This window comes from Balearica regulorum, chromosome 3 (genome assembly GCF_011004875.1).
Source record: "Balearica regulorum gibbericeps isolate bBalReg1 chromosome 3, bBalReg1.pri, whole genome shotgun sequence".
Lineage (NCBI taxonomy): Eukaryota > Metazoa > Chordata > Aves > Gruiformes > Gruidae > Balearica > Balearica regulorum.
Window position 1 is genome coordinate 124,073,523 of NC_046186.1, and position 18,896 is coordinate 124,092,418.

At 41.7% G+C, this 18,896-nt stretch overlaps 1 protein-coding gene across 7 annotated transcripts in view; it reads right to left on the reverse strand.

Moving 5' to 3' along the window:
- The window catches only part of CCDC85A (coiled-coil domain containing 85A), a 143,825-nt gene that overhangs the window by 80,213 nt on the left and 44,716 nt on the right, over window positions 1-18,896 (reverse strand). For 3 of the 7 annotated variants that reach the window (XM_075749903.1, XM_075749909.1, XM_010297764.2), the window contains exon 3: window positions 1,180-1,256. The exons of 3 other annotated variants lie outside the window; for them this stretch is intronic. In XM_075749903.1, coding sequence (XP_075606018.1) covers window positions 1,180-1,256 — 77 coding nt within the window. Of the gene's footprint in view, window positions 1-1,177; window positions 1,257-18,896 lie in introns of those variants that run through there. One more of the 7 variants, XM_075749906.1, reaches the window with a different exon arrangement.

Here is an 18,896-nt window from a genome sequence, read left to right on the forward strand (position 1 = left end):
GCTCTTGACAAGAAAATAACATTCTTTATTGCTGAAGATCAACCTTTGCCTTTCCTAGTGAAGACTGTATACCCGTTAATGGACGGACATTTAACCATCCTTGCTGCCCCTTCTTTGAAAAAAAATTAGGGTACAGAGAGGTTGCATAAATTGCTCAAGGTCGCTTAGCAAGTCAAGAGCTAATCAAGAGGCCCTTCCAACTGTCATAATATAGGTGAGAAAAAAAACACCATGCTTTACTTAAAATCTGCCTTAGGAAATTGTTAACCTGGGGCTGAGATCTTCTAGGTAATCTGGGCTTACACAAATGAATAAATTGGAGCCAGTGGATTTTACTTCTTGCTACATTTCACTGCTATCTTGGATTTTACACTCAAATAACAGTACTATGTTCAATAAAAAGCACTTTTCTTCTTCAGACCAATGTCTTCATTTAAGCTAGTGTTTGATTTAAACAAAATGCAGCTTCTTTTTTCTTCCAGTGGGCAACTTAATTTGCAGACTTTATGGATTCTCCTAAGGATTATTTTACGAATTATAATAGAAATATGTGCTGGGTTGTATGTGTACATATAGCAAACATACAAGTGTCTTTGATTAATTCTTAATGAACTTCAACATTTTTCATCCTTAAAAACATATTGGGAAAATTTTCAACTTCATATTTGCTTATTTATTCAATTTAATTTCCATCTTGTATTTACATATCTCATATATTCCTCAAAATATTAAAACCAATATAACCCAATTATTATTACTTAAAACATTTGCATTTTTAAAGCAAAATATTTTTGTTAACTATAAAAATTACTTGCTATTTTAATAACAAGAAGCTCTTGGAATAAAACCAGAATGTAAAGGTTCAGTTCACTGTGATTTTCAACTCTTAAATTAATTAACTATAAGTAGCGGCTTCCAGTGAATTTTTCTTAGCAAGGTATCAACACCTGCAAAGGAGAAAAATTAATGAAAGCATTGTCATAGTCTTAAACAAACATCTCACTTAAAAGCAAGATGAACAAACAGATGTGAGTGCCTTCGATTATCCGAATGATCGGCCTGAGTGTTCAAATGCAGTAATGTGAAATGACAAGTAATACTGGTTTTATCTCAAGCACGAAGACTTGAGCGTTGCTGTCTAGCTGCTGGCTACTGTTCCCACCAACAGAAGTCACCCACCTGGGGCAGCATGCGATTTTCCTCCTCCAGCTGTCTTACTCTTGCCTCCAGCTGCCTAACATAGGACAAGGTTGATTCTAAAAATCAAAAAGAAAAAAAACTCACATTATCCACAGAGATCTGCTTGTGTTTACTAGTGTCAGAGCCTGTGCCACATTCTGACTTATACTCACAGCAGATTGCCTCTCTCAAAAGTCCATTGAACATTCAGCTCTGCTTCTCTCAAGAGCAGTGCAAATAACGCTGATACTAGGATTAATCCAAGTCCTTGTCGCTTGTGATTCTCAACTGCTGCGCTTTAAGGTGGCCCCTTCTCAGGCACAAGGTATCTTACAGAAAGGCAACGCAGACTCTTCTTCTAGCCCATCCCCCAAGCTCTGTGAGTTTGCACTGTATTTTGGAAATACTCCACAAGACTAATGCATTATCCCACCAAGTCACCACTGAAAAGCCCACACAGAGAAGATAAGTCCTCTGCAGGAAGACACAGTTAAAGAGGCCCCTCTACACAGTCCAGCAGAGGTCTGGTGGCACACACATGCAGCCTCCCCCCGCAAGCCATGATCTCGCCTGCGGGGAATACAGCAGCTTGCCAGGACGGAGGCTCGAGCCTCAGCCTCTGCTAGGGATCAGACATGTTGTCACAGCTCAAGCCTGTGCTAGAAACCAGATGTGTGTCCTCAGGGCCCTGAGAGGGTTTGGGGCCCAGCTGATAGCACGACAGCCCGGGGCACGGCATTGCTCACAGCGTGTACTCCTCACCCCACGCACGCCAGGACAGTACCGTACTAGGACACGCTCTCACAGCGCTGCTTTCCTATGCCAGCTTGGTTGAAGAGCACAATCCTGCCCGCTCTATTCACAAGTAACCTCAGTGACCTTCATAAGATAATTTGGTTGATTATGGAGAACATGAGTCACTCCTACTCTGCTCTGTTCCCAAGAACTTAATGTAAGAGTAGACCCATGATCCATCCCTAAAAGCATCTGAGAGCTTTCTTATCACGCATTTCTTGGGTCACACAGAATTTCTGCTATTAAAGTCCTGTATCTAACAGAAATATACATGCCTGAGAAAGTAGCACTCGACTGCAAGAGAAAAGATATCTTCTCAATCCAGAAACACTGCTGTGACTCTTGTACCTCCTTGTATGCAGATGGAAGTCCACCATGTACTCAGTCCTGACTCCATGATCCACTCAACTTTCTCTGAGATGTCAATTCCAGTATCGTATTTGTACTCATACTACCATGTAACTAGTAAAATTATCTCTTTGATGATTAATGGTACAGAATCCATGGGTATCGGGACAGTACTGTCAGTTGATATAACCCTGCAAAGCTGCACAGATAACAGAATTGTTCGCTGGTTTAAATTGACAGATGAATTTGTGCACCAGTTTCCTCAGATACCTAATCACCATGCCAGCCTGCTTATGAAATAAAGGTGATGGGAAATGAGGTGTCACTTACTGCTCTTACGAGACTGCGATAGGCTAAAATATGCACACACAGTGCATGGGAATTTACACAACATGAAGACAACACACAGTAATTTGTCAAAAATGATTAATACACAGCAAGGCACTGGATTAAAAATAGCATTGTATAATAAAAGGGAAAGAGGTAATCTGAGGTTCTGTGCGCTCTGCTGCATAAGGATTTTCATAGCTAGTGATGGGTGCATCTCTGGAGAGTCACTAAGCCCAGCTCAGATGAGCACTTAGAAGATGAACAGCTTATTCAATTAACTACATACGACAGGGTCCCTCCCACCAAATCAGTTTCCTTCCCAGCAGCAGCACTTTTGGGAGGAGCCACAGAAGCTCCCTCACCATTAAGGCTATTAGCATAGGCAATAGCTCCCAGCATCTCTCATCTCTTCTCTCTGTTGTTTTCTACATAAGATGGTTTCCATGGAGCCATCTTTTTGGAGGGACTAACGGTGCTTTCTTTGGCACTAGCCAGCTCTAAATTCACTGGTTACAAGTCCACTGCTACGTTAGCTTGGGCCCGGATTCACGCTCAAGTCCAACTTCCCAGCTGTGCCCATCAGCCCACTTCGTGCAAGCTCCTATCTGGATTCTCTTCAACTCTGGGTCTTTTGTAATTTTCTGGTTTGCCATTTATTAGCTCCTCATACAATGTATACCTCTTGGCAAGGTTTGCCTCTCAGTTTGATTTCTTCACTTACACGTTGAGAGTCCAGAGCAGAGATCTCTGCTGCTTCAAATCACACAGCTCTGCTGTCAGTTCACAACTTCCCAACGCCAGCTGAGGATTTGGTCTGAAATCTCTGTGCCCGTTAACCCTTCTGAAGTGTGAAACAGTTATTTAAATCTCCTTTTGTAATCTGATTAAAATGGAAAGTTAGGTCATCTACCAAAGGCTTGATCTAGCAAATCCTTATTTATGTGAGTCTTCTTGACACATAGACTAGGTGCATATATATATTTCAGTATCTGTTAATATATTTATGCTGTGATGCTATGAGCTTAGAGGAAAACATGAACAGAAAAGCCAGTCAAGGACGTAAGAGATGGAGGAATTGAAAAAACACAAAGTGAAACACTAGCACTAGCAACATCAATAGTAGACTTAAAAAAAAAAAAAAAAAGTTGCATCTTAAAGGTATTTATGAGAAGGATTACATGATCCATCTATTCTTAATCAGCCTGAAGACCACTGAAGAGCTCTAAATAAAGAGTAAATCTTAAAATGCCATCCAGGAAATGGTTACCTGATACCACTCCCATTGCCATCCCAGGCAAATTTTCACAAGACAATTAAGCAATTTAAACTGAAGCAGAATGAACTGATGATACTAATGCTTCAGCATCTGAGCTGAAAACAAATGTCTCCCAAAGGGAAAGCAGTACAGAAACTTTGCATCACTTCCTTAACATTACTGTTGTCTTATAATAAAGCATTTAATAAGATACTACAATGTGTCAGGCAGCCACTACTCTGAAAAATAACCTGTGCAAACAAGACGATCCCTAGTTGATGTCATTAGTCATAAAACCTTTCTGTGTTCTATCCTTCCCCAAACAGATTTATCTAACATTGCTCATTTTCTCAGAGCTGCAAGTACACAGAAAAGCCCTCCCTTATTTGCAGAATCTTAAACTCAGGTTGTAGACTGCTTATAGATAAACTTCCAAACAAACATCTGCTGAGCTTCCTCTGCCCAGAACACAGCCAGGGAAAACCAGCAGCTGTATTAACACCAAAAAAGCTCAACTACTATGTTCTGGGTAATAGCACAGAAACTGTTACCTATGTTGAGACGCAATGCACACTCAAATACAAACAATTAATTCGGGCCCACATCTAAACAAGATCTGACCACAAAGACATGACACTGCAGTAGCCAAACCACCAGTTTCATCACCTGTGGGCTTCTTGGTTACATTATTCCCACTCCTTCCCATCTTCCATCGCTAGAATCTGCTACAGGAGCAACAATTTTGAACAATTCCTGTTCGCAGGAATGTATTCCAATCAAATGAGATTCCCGGCTTGAGCTTCCCATGCTCTTAGCATGATTGAAAATGTGATCACTGTGTGATTGAAACTAGAATTCTTTCCCAAATTATTAGAGAGACAGTAATATCATGCTTTTAGGGAAATTCAGTGACAATCCACCCTTTCTCCACATCTGTCACTCTAACATGTTATTAGAGAACATCAATATTTACCTAGCTGATCTTTTTCTTTTGACATCCACACTCTTGAAGCTAGTACATATTATGGGGTTATGTCAAACCTTATCAGATGCCTGCGTTGCTGCCAAAGGTATATTTGTGCCTCGGCTTTATCCATTTTTGTGTCACTGCATCTGATCTCAATCTATCAAGTAATTCATAATGTTCTTCAAGCTAGATTATCCTCTGCTATTTTAGAATGGTTGAGGATGTCACGTTAAATTCAGATACTTTCCTTTTTTTTCCCTGGGTTTGTTGTTTTGCAGACTGGAGGGTTACAACTCACTGGCAACTGTTGGATTGGAGAACTTCTTAAATACTGAGGTACTCTACCTGCCTATTAGCTCCTTGCAAAGCAAATAGATCAGAACCCCATGGAAAGCAAATCTCAAGGGTTCAACCTACACTTCTACTTGTTCAAATGAGCTCGAGTAATGAGCACAATACAGCAGGTGGAAGGGATTTTATCTAATGGCCAGAGGAGTATCTGAGGTAAAGAAAGAGGAGGAGATGCAACACCTCTAGTATCGATACAGCCTCAGAAAGTAATGCACAAGAAGTGTTTTAATTCATTTTTTCTGCATTTTAAAAAAAACCCACTGATTCCAAATTATAATAGCTGACTGCAAAAATTGAGCGCAGGGATTCCACAGACCTGCTTTTGACTGACTTCAAAGGACAAACCCATCAATGCAAAAGATGCTTCAGGGAAGTTAAAAAAAATAAAAAAAACTACAGAAACTTTTAACTTTGGAGAAAACTGGTAATACAGTGGATGAGCAAAGCAGACATCCCAGAGGAAGTAAAGCAAAATCCTCCAAGCTGAAAACACTTAGAAGACTGGAGTTATTAGGAGAAAAGAATAATACTGTTTGCCTTGATCCCTAGCCATTAACTTACAGCCAGCATGAAAAGAAGCTGCTACACTGGGCAGAAGGCTGCTCTGAAGCAGCAGCCGGTCCTTACATCCTCACGGCCAGTAAACGGAAAAACACGATTTCGTGGTAACGCAAACAGCACCTCGGTTCTGTTAACATCAATGTTTTCTGCTTCCACTGGCTCAGCTCTATTTGGTATTCATGTTCCTAAAGGAGGTAGCCAGAATCTGGAGAGCTGTCACATCCCAATACGCGTATTTTAAACACTTAACGGTATAAATGGGGGAAACTGCCAGCAATTTACCTCAGCAAAGAATTTAGCATGTTACGTGTAGTGATGGTTTGATGTATGGCAATGAAGGTTTGGTTAAGGTATATTCAGCTTCAATGGGGAAAATCATTTGTTATGCTGCTCTTCCTGCACTGTGTTAGCAGGAATATAATAATTGGATATCAAATCGTGTTTTGGTCATTCAAATCCACACCCAGCATCCCGCAATGAAAGCTAAATAATTTTTCAATAAATGGCAGATGAAAAACAAGGCTGTGCAAGGGCTATTGTAAACCCTCCTGTAATTACCTGACAGCTCCATACATTTATGAAAGAGTTTCTACACTAGCTGGGGAGCAGATTCAATGACACACAAAGTATCTCCCTGTCCTATAATTCACAGTCATCTGATTTAATTACTTCAATATTAATATTCATGACTAAAACATTTTATTACTGCAATCCATCCCCTCTCAGCTACCTTGTTTGAATTTAAGAAAAAAAAAAAAAAATCACACTTGGATATCCGCTAACACAAATTTACACCACCTACATCTCTACATTGGTGAAGCTGTCCAGGCTCCCAGGGGCAGGATCAGATGACCTCTGAAGGTCATTTTTAGCCCTGTCTTCTATGATTTTCTATTACGGTTGCACATCTTACATAACGCTCCTATTGAGTAAGCGCTGGAGAATAACTCATTAAAGTGCAGCCCAATTCCCCTGTAACGCAGCGACATTAGGATTAGTGCTATCGTGTAGACAGAAAGACGTTTGCCTAAGGCAGAATTTTATTAAGCTCACCAGAATGTTTAGGAGCTATTTACCACTGAGGCATATATTCTGGGAAAGTTCTGGGGCAGCGAACACCACAACATTAGCATTAAGAGAGGGTTTGCATTTCTCAATATTGCTGTTGTCTGAAATTCTCCCACCCCAAGCTGAGATGTCTTGTGATTACAGATCCAGCACTTCTTGACTTCTCCATGTAATTAAAAATATAATTAACTAAGCTTAGCTAGTTCACTGAGTATTTCAAAACTGAATCCTAGCAAAGGGAAAAACTTACATACCCAAATTCAAACATCCAGAATGCAACGTTACCCCTGCCACTTAGTTTTATTTCTCAGGCAACACGTGCCATGTTTCGCCTTTTCAGCACACATAACACCCAGTCACGTGCTAATTACGGTATCTCTGTAACCAGCCGTTTTTACCCAGATTTCATATAAAAAGTGTTTTCTCAGTTACAGCAGCTTTTAATCGCAAATTATCTATGTATTAATAGAAAAAAAATACTTCTGATTGCCTTGAGGCAGCCCTAGCCATGCCTTTAATGATTCCTCAATGCTGTCTGACTCAGATTGCCAACGCGTTTGCATTTGTCTGGATTTAAGTGTCACTTTGACACTGTGGATGATGCAGTTGTAGCGAGCGGGTCTGGGCTGACCAGACTGCCGTGCACACGCTTCCCGGTGGTGAGGGGCAGCAGGCATCGCTCTGCTGCGACAGCACCCGGGGCTTTCACTCTTGCTGAGGTCACCCAATTGCTGCCTGTGACACAATCTACTGAAAATACGGGGTTGATTTCCACTTAAGAACTTTATTGATTTAGGTTGGCATTTGTTGGAGGTTTTGTTGCATATTTAGCCTTAGGATGCAACAAAATTTCCAGCTGAATTCATCTACAAAAAAGCTCTAGTTTAAAAACTCTCATAAAGAAAGAAGATTCGACTACAGGAGCACCTAAAAATGGTATCAAGTCAGCCGAGGTAAGGTTTTGTCTGCTACTTCTCTGAAGCTATCTGTAACACTCTTGATAACAGCTGGGTAACACTGTCACACTAATGGCCTGCTGTAACACTAACCTTGGTTTGTTTGGGTTTTTTTGGTGCTAGAGGTGACAACGGCAAAGTTTTTCTTGCTGGCCTGCTTGATATCCTGTTAGCTCCACTTCAGCCTGTGCTAAATGCAATTGCCACGTTATTGATGAAAACTGAGAAAATCAAATCCATTATGCTATTGCTATAACCTTTCCCACTGGCTGTTAGCTTGTTCTGGTATTGATTTTGTGTATTTCACGATTGGTAAAATCCTTATCGACGCCACTAACTTAACTGCTTGGGTTTGTCCTTATGCCACGGCACTCTCGTTTGCTCATTAGGAGTGTCCCCCAACTTCAGGCGCATCCCCCCCCCAGACTGGAAGCACAGCAGAAGGAGAGGAGGGGTGTTCAGTGGGCTCCTGTGTGAAACCGAATGAAAGACTGGAAAAGGCAAGCCTGAGAATAGCTTTGCTTAGGGAAGGAAGGTAGATGAGGGCACTAGCTTGGAGAGATACATAAGGGAAAGTTTCACTACTGGTCCATAGAAAGACAGCTGCAAAAAGACATGTTGACCTTACACCACTGCCTCCTGATCACATCGATTTGCAGCTCTCCAGTGGTCCCTTGCTGAAAACGCCCTGGGTCCCCTGCAAACACATGGCCAGTGTGAAACCCTGCACGCCTTTATCATCCCATGCATCCACAGAGCCCCCTCCAGCTTCTCCCAGTTCTGCTGTGCCGATGTCAAATGCTCATTTGTGGTACAATGAAACGAAAAAACAACACATGAAAATACAAAGCTTTCCAGCCACAGCAGTATTAGGGCAAAAAGCAGAGGACTAGAGGGCCAAACTGACTGAGGTGCCAAATACATGCACTAAAGGTCCCTTAGCGTCCCTGCAACTCCCCACAGATATTCATGGCCACCTTTCTTATCATGTAGAATTCTATTTTTCAGCCTCAAATCATCAGATGTTGAAGAAACATAATGTAGTAAAGTTAGTTGGGTTGAGAATTTTAGTATTGGTACAGCAGGCTCTAGTTAATAATTGTATTGGCTTCCACTTGGAAGTCTACCATGTAGGCCAAAAGTGAAAACTGCATCTCCAGGAATTCTGAATCAGATCAAATCTCTGAATCATTTTTATGTTTGTCTACTGCCTTGTTAGGAGGCAGTTATCCAACCTGTAAACTCCCTTTTCATGGGTTACTATTTGTGCAACTCAAAACCAAATTCAAATGATGCTCCTGAGAGAGCAGAAATAGAAACTTTCACATTACTTAAGCCACTGAACAACAGCACTTAGACTCTTTCTTGCTACAATTACAGCATAGATGCCAAAACTCAAAATATTAAGATCGATAGCCACATGAATACGTGGAGAAACAACCAACCCAGACTCTTCCTCTTTGCTAAGGTGTTTCTTGCGCGAGTGAAACCAACAGTTCCCATTCTGGGTTTACATGGGGCAAGTTTAGATGAAGAGGAAAAGGCTGGAAAGGATCCCATAGCTGCGTACACCGTTAAATAAATTGGTCACCGTGGCCTGTGAGTATACAGCAGCAGACTGCATCCTACTGGCTATAGGCTGCAGACCACGGCAGACGGCAGGTTGTGTCAGGGAGTCCTTTCCTGACCCCTTACATCTCTCCCTACTCAGAGAGGCCTCCAGTGAGGTAGTATCACCTGGGAGAACGGGGACAACCATCCGATCACAGCTTCAAGAGATAAGAGGGGCAGTAATGCCACTCTCTCAGGCTCTGTTTCTAGCTCCTTGGCTCAGTTCCGATCCTGCCGCCGCTCCATTTCCTGCAATAGAAGCGTCCTGCAGTGAACCGTGGCGTGCAGACAGCAGCATGTAGCCTTGCGTAAATCCTGCAGGAGAGCCAGCGCGGTGACAGCATCTCCCATGTGCCGCACAACTATGGCACACCTGGTCTTCAGGGGAAAAGTATCACGTAATAATTACCCGAGAAGGCAGTAGGATTTAATACAGCTATTATCTGCAAGACTGCTGTCTCAGGGGTACAGGAAAAGCTGCTGAGGGTCAGGAGTCTTTTACGCTTACTCAAACTTAGATGTGCAAATTGACAACTGTCATGTCAAAGATCAAGAAAAATGCAACCAACCACTTACAACACCGTTTCAGAAACTCCTCAAGTGCATTATGCAGCCCTAATACAACCATTTTTTCAAAGTTTTTGTGGCTTCTCTTACTTTTAAGCGTTCTAAACAATTCCCACAAATACATCAATCTGAACGGCAGAAAGGCTTTCAGAATGCAGCATGCTGGAGAAAAAGAGTAGCATTTACATTTAGCAAACACAGGAGGGATAATAACTGTCTCAAGCAAATGAAGAAATCAATTCCTTAACCAATGTCAGAGAGGAGAAGGAAGAGGAAGGAAATAGCAAGCTGAATGCCAAGACACTAAATTTAGATCAGCTCTTATTCCCGCACCACAACTATCCGCAGACAAAGAACCTTCATATTGCAAGTCGCCATTGCAGCTCATGCAACCTACAACTCAGAATTAAAGCACGTGGTCCAAATACCAAGTAAAGCTACAGTGGCAATCGGTTCCGCACAAACGCGCCAAAATATGTCAACCTACATGAATTAACCAGGTAAATTAAGAGACAAATATCCCAGATGTTCTTAGTGCTTACGTCATCTCCCAACTAAATGTGCAAGTTAAAAATATGAGAAATTTCAAATGGTTCTGCCATTTGATCTCAAGCAGTGCTCAAGCAACAGAATAGAAATTCTCCTATATCCCGCTGCTTCACTCACATGGACGTCTTGCATATATCCACATCAAACACTATGGTCCTTCATTGAGAAAACCAAGTCAGTACATGGTCTGTATGCTATAAAGGACAGAAAAAATTTGATGTATTTATAGAAAGCTTTCACTTGATTTGTGAAAGAAGACCTCAGAGTCTTTTCACAATATTGTGGTTATGAAATAAACATATCCCAGTATTTTATGAACAATGAGGAGTCCATAAGGGACATCATTGTTCAAATACACATACAAGATAAATGTATTTGATAAATAGTGATGAAGTGCACAGGTGTTTCTCTGTGATGCTTTAAGTCCTTATTTCAATTTTCAACCATAGAATGGAAAAGAAAAAAAATTATTTGGGATTATTACCAGAGCTGTAAACATTTCCACGAATGTCTTACTAGCTGTGTTAAAAGCTCTGCCAGTATACAATTTCATATTGGAATAATGAGTCCTACTTTCTAATAAGCACAAGATCTAATCTTGAATTTCAGACCTGTCCATCCCAGCTACACACCCTGCCTTGGGCGTGGGACATGCTAGGTAGCACTCAACAGGAAGGCATAGAATCATAGAATGGTTTCAGTTGGAAGGGACCTTAAAGCCCATCTAGTTTCACCCTTCTGTCATGGGCAGGGACACCTGCAGGAGCATCAGCAGGAGGCACCAACTACAGCAGGTCACCACCACAGCACCGGGACACTCTGCCCACCCAAGAAGAAGTGGGAGAATGTGCTCCCAAAAATCCTGAGCATCTTATTACATGATGGATATTTACTGGGAAACTCAATGGGGAAAACTACAAAACCAGCAGGTATCCAAGGGAAAGAGAAGCTAGATTTATACAATTATCCATCTCTATGGATGAGCGATGAGGAGCACTCCCATGATCAGGCAAGAGCAGAAGCTGGGGAACTGCCAGAGGAAGACAGGCTAATGTGGGCAAACACAGTGAAGATTTAAAATTACCAGGACAAAAGGGGGTTTTGGGTTAATTTCTCTACACAGAGTGATTAAGATGTAGGACAGGCTATTAAATGTAGTAAAAGATGTTGCAAGATTAAATATGTCCTCGAGACTCAAACCATCCTCTTGCTTCCCACAGCCCATTAAAGAGCCATCATATAATAATGCCTTCCTGTCCCTACTGAGCCTGCTCACATTTAAAGCAGGAAAGATGACCATTTTGTAAAATTACTCCACTGGTGATTTCAGCACAGAACCTAATTCTGAGGAAAAATTAACTATCCGTTTCATGCTGGCAGTTACATGATAGTGGAGGAGAAGGCCGGCTGTGTAGTCCTCTTCTGTAAGACTTTTTGGGGTGGATTGTAGAAGGGAGTAATAAAAAGAAGTATTTAAATGATACGGCTTTTAAGTCAAAATCCGTCAGTGCAAGTATGTCACTATCTGTAGGTGCTCCATCTCCAATAGCCAGCCTGTCAGGCCACGTAACACGAGAGCTCATGCTGCTTCCTCCTCAGCTGGAGCATCCATGTCTCCAGACAAAATCCCCGGGAGGCCAAAGCCTCAAGAGGGATCTCACGGATCGGGAATCAGGCTAGATATCCAGCTCCAGCTGACATCAGCACTTTACTGAACTACTTCAGCACTCTGGAAAAATCTCTAGATGTGTCCTGCATCTTCTAGATACGTCAAACAAACCTGACCTCAGATGCCTGTACCAGAGCAGACCAGGCGCCCACTTAATGCAGGACCCTGCCCCAGCTTCACCTCTTTATTGCCACAATTTCTGGAGATCCCACCCACTACCTCTGGGGTCCTGATATGATGCTCAAATGATGTGATTATTCCAGAGAGATTCTCAGCAGCCATTGCTTCTTCAGAACCACAGCCAGGGCAGCGACTGCCAGGCAAAGGGGACTCGGGCGCTGCATGCTGAACCCTGCTGCGTTGCATTTTGAAGCATACAAGCTCTCTCAGGGACAAGGTTTAGGCACCTTTTACACATTTCCCCATTCACGTCATCAGACATATGGTTCTTTCTGCCCTGAGCCCACATTTAGGAGAAAGAGTCGAACAGGTCTCCAAGCAGCCCTCCATAAAGGGCAGGAAGCCTTCTGCAGAACTGCCCGTACGCCTTTGTTGCTAGCATTGTCATCAACCACCCAGCAAGGCCATTTCGGAATCTGCATGTCTCACTCTGAGCTCTCAAACACATGAAGCAATGCCACACTGCTGCTGGCTGCCCCTGCACCTTCTCCTTTTAACGTTTCAAGTACCATTTAATTCAACAGGGACAAAAATCAGTCAAATATAGGAAGCGCTCTAGAACCTGAAAACGGTAAACAAACAGTTGCAACAATTCTGCAAGTATTTAAATCATCTGCATTTCTTTAATCAGGGATATAGTACTTTGTTCGGTTGTACAAGGGACTTTGACATCCAGACAAAGCTTAGAATGATTCACGGAGCAGTCAAACTCAAGAGCTCTCACAGCTGCTTATCTACATCATCGGAACAAAACAAATATTTTAAACAAGGTCTCATCTGTTTATTTCCTGGTTACTTCACAAATGGGAAAGCAATTTACGTATTTCCTCTCTCTAAACGTATAAATAATTGAGCAAGGATTTTGGTTACAAAGGCCGTTGGAAACTGTTACGTCCTTCACGCTGAGATTTACACAGAGCGGTTCACTACTAGTCCTTGTGCCCCCGGCGCAGGGTGAGGGGCTGCGTGACCCCCCGAGGCCCCTCTCTTGCCCCATTCAGCATCAGGGCCCTTTGACGCAACACGGTGCACACAGAACGATGAGACGGATCTCAAAAATCAAGACTGCACATGTTTGTGTGCGCACATGCGTGTGAGGTGAGTCTTTTTATTCACCACCTGCCTTAGAGTTACTAGGATTTCATTCTGGCCACATTCTGAAGGCTTTTTAAATAGGATTATAAGGACTAAAAGTTTGCTCCTTCCGCAGGCAAAAAGACAGAAGAGATTTTTTGCTCCTTAGCTGAGCATTCCCTGAGCAGGTGGTACAGTACAGTCACAGTTATCATGTCTGATTAATACCAATACTGAAATGTAATAATGTTGTGGAATATAATAAATTCTAGAAAAATAAAAAATACTGATATTTTACTCTCCCAGCAGCTGCAAACTAGGACTGTTACCTCCCGAGACTTTCCAGAATGAAGACAAAAAGAGATAGTTATTCCCAGAGTTCTGCGTAATAAAAGACACACATAACTGTAACCACAAACTGAAGGAAAACTACAAGTAAAACAGTTGGGGGGGGGGGGATTACAAATCAGATTATATTACATAATATGACCACTGCAATTCATGTTAAAAGACAACAAAACCAGACTACCTACTATTCTGTTACACAGGGATGAGTTCACATACTGTAGTGCTGAGGGCAAGGAAGGGACAGTAACTGTGTAAATGAGCTATCAGGGTAGCTGCTGGAACAAAATGTGGACAGCATCCTGAAGTTTCTAAAGAAAATTGAGAAATATAGACAGCCTCAGAGGTTTAAGGCTAGAAAAATGCCATTAAAACGATGCAGTCTGACTTCCTGCCCTGCAGAGACAAAGGAATTTTGAGAATAATTCCAGGAATGCCCGATTTCCTTCTCACTGCTGGAAGTGAATATGGTCAAAAGAAGGCTGTGGGCTTTTTCCTCTACAGAAAGTTTTAGCAAAACTGGAAAAACAATTGGACCAAAATTAAGTTTATGAACAATATTTTTCATGTGACTTAACACAAACATAAGGTCTGTAGTAAGAAATTATTGCAGGAGGGTTATATTCCTGCCATTCATCAGGACAACCCTGCTTTCATGTTCACCTCCTGAAACCGCAGGAGAAAACCTGTAAAACTTACCCTCCATCATTTCGTTTACATCATGTTGTGTGCAAGAAGGAAACCCATCCACCCCAGCCGCCAAACCACCCACCAGAGGACATCCCATGATGCTTCCTCCATCCACCTGCTTCTACAGGGGTACTGGAATAAGTACCACAGCACCAAGATTTGTCATGCTACAGGTAAGTGTTACCTAAGTCCCTAAATACAGCGAGAAATCTTACACAAAAGATGACCCCCAGGAACCCACTGGTATTTCCTACATGGTAAGAACTGTCTGGCCTCCACCGGAGTTTACCAGAGAACGGTCCTTAGCTCCTGTCTGGCAGAAACTGGGACTTACAGTTCAGGGGCAGGCACTGCGCAGGGCTTGTGCCACTGGCCGTGGAGAAGGCAAGGTTTCGCAAAAGACCGTTGCTCACAAACCCAACAGAAACTTTTAGTCTTAACGAAGACTAAAAGAAAAATCTCAAAAGCATGGGATTGGAGCATATGAGGAATCTCCTTTCCTCCCATTCTTCTAATAGCACCAATTACGACATACAGACTCCAGAAACAGTTGACACACAAAACAACTTCTTCCTGGAAACGTGCCAGGAGCTCAGGAAAATTATAAGCTTGCCTTTCCTGTAGCATAAACACATTTCAATGAAGTTCCGCAACAACAACAGCAGCAGAATTATCAGGCAGAGCAGCCGCTAAATGCTACATGCCTCGCTGCTGACAACTGCCAGCACAGCCGGGCCAGCCTGCACTTTCCAAAGAAAACGGCATTTTCTCAGACAGCTGAGATGACCTTTTCTTGAGTACTCGGGATCCAACGCTGGCGGGAACTGAACTCTTCCAGCGGAGCGCCAAGTTCCATCATTTCTCATCAGACAGGCAGAATTTGGTACGCCAAAGCACTTGGGCAGCAAATGGGGCCAGAAGAGTAGTAATGGGAACTGCCTGCTTTGGTTTTTCATTGGCTTGGTTGGTTGGTTTTCGATTGTTTTTTTGGGGCTTGGGGTTTTTGTCCCACTGTTACAAACAGGCAAAAGGAAAAAAAGGCATGTAACACATCTCTAAACCACTTCATAGGCTGGAAAATGGTAGTGAGTTGACATTTTTCCACCTCGGTTTCCTCCTGTTCCCACACCTGCTTGTTACAAGTCCTTCCACAATGACTCACAATATTCCTAGGTTTCATTTTCACTCTCTGTTAAGGGAATGCTTGCAGGGGCAGTGAACATAGTTGGCTCAGTTTTGCTGAGAGTATTTGTTCTATCATGACCAGAGGCCTGGCTCCACAGACAGCATGCAGGAACAATTTACACTGTACAGGACAGCAAAAAAAGCACTATGGTTGCAGAATGCACATGGTGACTAGAGGGAGGGTATTAAAAGGCCACGGGCTTTTTCTGGTTTGAATGAAGCAATGAACGAAACGATACCAGGATGCTAAGAAGTGTTAACATCACTGATCAGGGCACTAAGCTGGCATTTGATACTGGAGACAGGCAGAAGGATTTGGTTTCTGTATTCCCCACAAGGGAATTGTTACCTGCTCTGACAGCAGGCAGAGAACACTCTTGTTATCTCTGCTTTGTTTTGGTTTTCTATAAAATAACTCAAATTGCTCTAATGTGCAGACTCTGGGTATCCCAATAATACCCACAATCCCAGGAACCCTCGCTCCAAGGGCTGCTTCCCACGATCAGAAAAAAAAAAAAAAAGAAAAGCCCGAGATTCAACAGTGTTATACCAGACTTACCCAGGTGTACGAATTTGGTAACCGTGGTGGAGTCCGTATGTAAAGAGTTGCCTGGGCAACATTTTAATGAAACATTTATCACTGTGTCACCGAAACATCAGGAGTGAGCATTATCTAAATGCCATCTAGACATAACCGAGGGCACCATTTTCAGCTAAATGGAGAAGAGGTACAGCATGCAGCAATTTCGTCTAAGACTCATCTGCCTCTGAGCTTCTCCTGGTTTTGACCTCACACAAAACTTCAAGCACGGACACCAAACACGGCGGTGATCCTGTGACCAGGACACTGCAATTGTGAAGGATTAAACTGGTCATTATTTCAGACTGGTTACAGACACCAGCTTTCCTTACAAGAAATACCAGTAACGAAAAGAGCCTTTTCTCAACTTCCAGATTTGCTGTTGATTACCATCCTTACCAAGGACATTTTATATTTTGATGAAAATGTTTATACTTGTGTTAAGCACAAACATGCAAGTCATTGATCTGTCTTAGAAGAATACAAGATTAAAGGGTCAGGTCTCACAAGGATTGGATATTTTCATTAGAAAAAAGATTACAGGATAGACTCACACTTGGATTTGAAGCTTTCAGAATGGAACAGAGAAAGAGAAGGAAGCAGAGTCAGAGAAAGGAAACTTGACCTCAATTTGAACTAACAAGTGAGACAAATCTCTTATTGTCAGAAGAACGCCCACCTGGTTGGAAAAGTAAAATCAGAGGAAGTAATAATCAGTAAACTTATTTTCAGAAAATCACCTTATCTTTCCTGCCTTATTCTTAACTTGCACACAATGTTTCTTATGTTACGGTAAAGAATTCCCTGTAAATTTAAAAAGTGATTTTTTTTTTTTCCAGATCGTTTTCTTCAAGTCATCCATTACCTCCAAAGAAAGTCTACAATCCCTTGAGCATCAAAGCATTTGCCACTGACCATGTTAAACGTTGGCAATACCCAGTTTTGTTTCAGGAATGCTCACTATGCAGTATCAATTCCTACTATTCAGTACTAGCTCTTCTCAAAGCCTAAATAATGTCCGCTGCTGGTGCCACCTAACCTCAGCTGACAACTAAAGGACATTTCAGAACCGTAAAATAAATACATTAAAATAAGTTGAAAGTGTTTTTTGTTGAAAGCTCTTATAACTGCACATTTGTTATGTACCATGCTTACTGCAACAATAGTTGCAGTATGGCCAAAAGTGATATTTTACTCTGTTTTATTAAAAATATTTGTGTTAGCACATAAGATATTTAACAACTCTCAGCAACTGTGTCAAAACCAAAAGTCTATGACTCTTCTATCATAACTGAGTTCAAGATCACACAGAAGGCTGGAAAAAAAAAGAAAGTATATACTCTGCAACTGCGCAATGTGTTTATAGTAAGCATTAGCCAGATCTAATCTCTGGCGTTTTGATCAATACAGAAATTTCATCTGCAAACTGTTTTTCCCCACTTCTATATAAATGTTCGCACATATGAGTAGAACTACCAGCAGAACTGACTGTTCTAACGGAAAACACACTCTGCTTCTCTCCAAAGCACATCAGCAAGTGTTCTTGCTCAACTCTATAGTAGTACAGTAACGGTAAGTGAACATGCCATAAGGCTACCTGGAGTGACGGTGCCTACAGCTGACACTTGGACATGTCGAATGTCCATTTCTATGAATTTTATAAAGGTGCCTCAGTCCATAATCCCCAGGTGTTCAGATCCTACCTATCTCTCAGGGATTTCCTAGGAACAGGACAATCCATCATAGCCACATACTGCTTTACGATCCAAATCAGTTTTCCTAATCTTTAATCAGAGGCATATCCCTCTTTAAAAGTTTAGCACACTGACCTAGGATTAAAGCAGGACAGTTGCAATTTGACTTTCAAATTCGAAAATACTTACAAAGTCGCAAGATGCTTTTGTCACAAAGGCAAGACTAAAATTCAGCCCATGCTTAACCTATTTATATAGGGGTTTATCTTCATTTTGTAAGAATATTCAATCAACCCTGCTGACTCAGATAAATGTCTTTACAGGAAAAAGGATATTTGTCCTTTGGATTCAGGTTTGGAAAAGATCATGGAAAACACAAGTTTTCACAATCTATGTAGTAAGTGCTGGTAGTCTGGAGAAATGTCTTTGCAAGTTACGATTTACTGCTTGGAGATCATATTTGAGGAAACGTCACATGTCACAGAAAAGCTTTCCCACACTGTCAAAAAAAAAATAATTTCCTATACCGTATATTGCAACCCTCTCAAATTAAACTCCTTTCCCCATTGAAATAATGGATCAAACCCATACAGCCTACAGTTCATTTAGTGCATTGAATAGATCACATATCAAACCAAAGTCACTTTGATCCTAAAGAAAAAAAAAAAAAAAAGACTGTTGAATCAGCAGAGTAATACACTAGATTAAATTTGCCGCTAATCCACGTATTTCATTAAATAGTGCTGGTTCATAATTCACAGTTAATGTCTCAGCACAAATTAAAAGGGAGTTTAAATTCTACTTCCCCTTGCTGATGTGTATCTTTGTGATCAGCTGCTTTGCCACCCCTGGCAGGGTGTATTGCTACTAATCGCTTCCGTTTTTACAGTGCAGTAAAATGGGTCATATAACTTTGGAGATGACTGATATCGGAGCAGACAC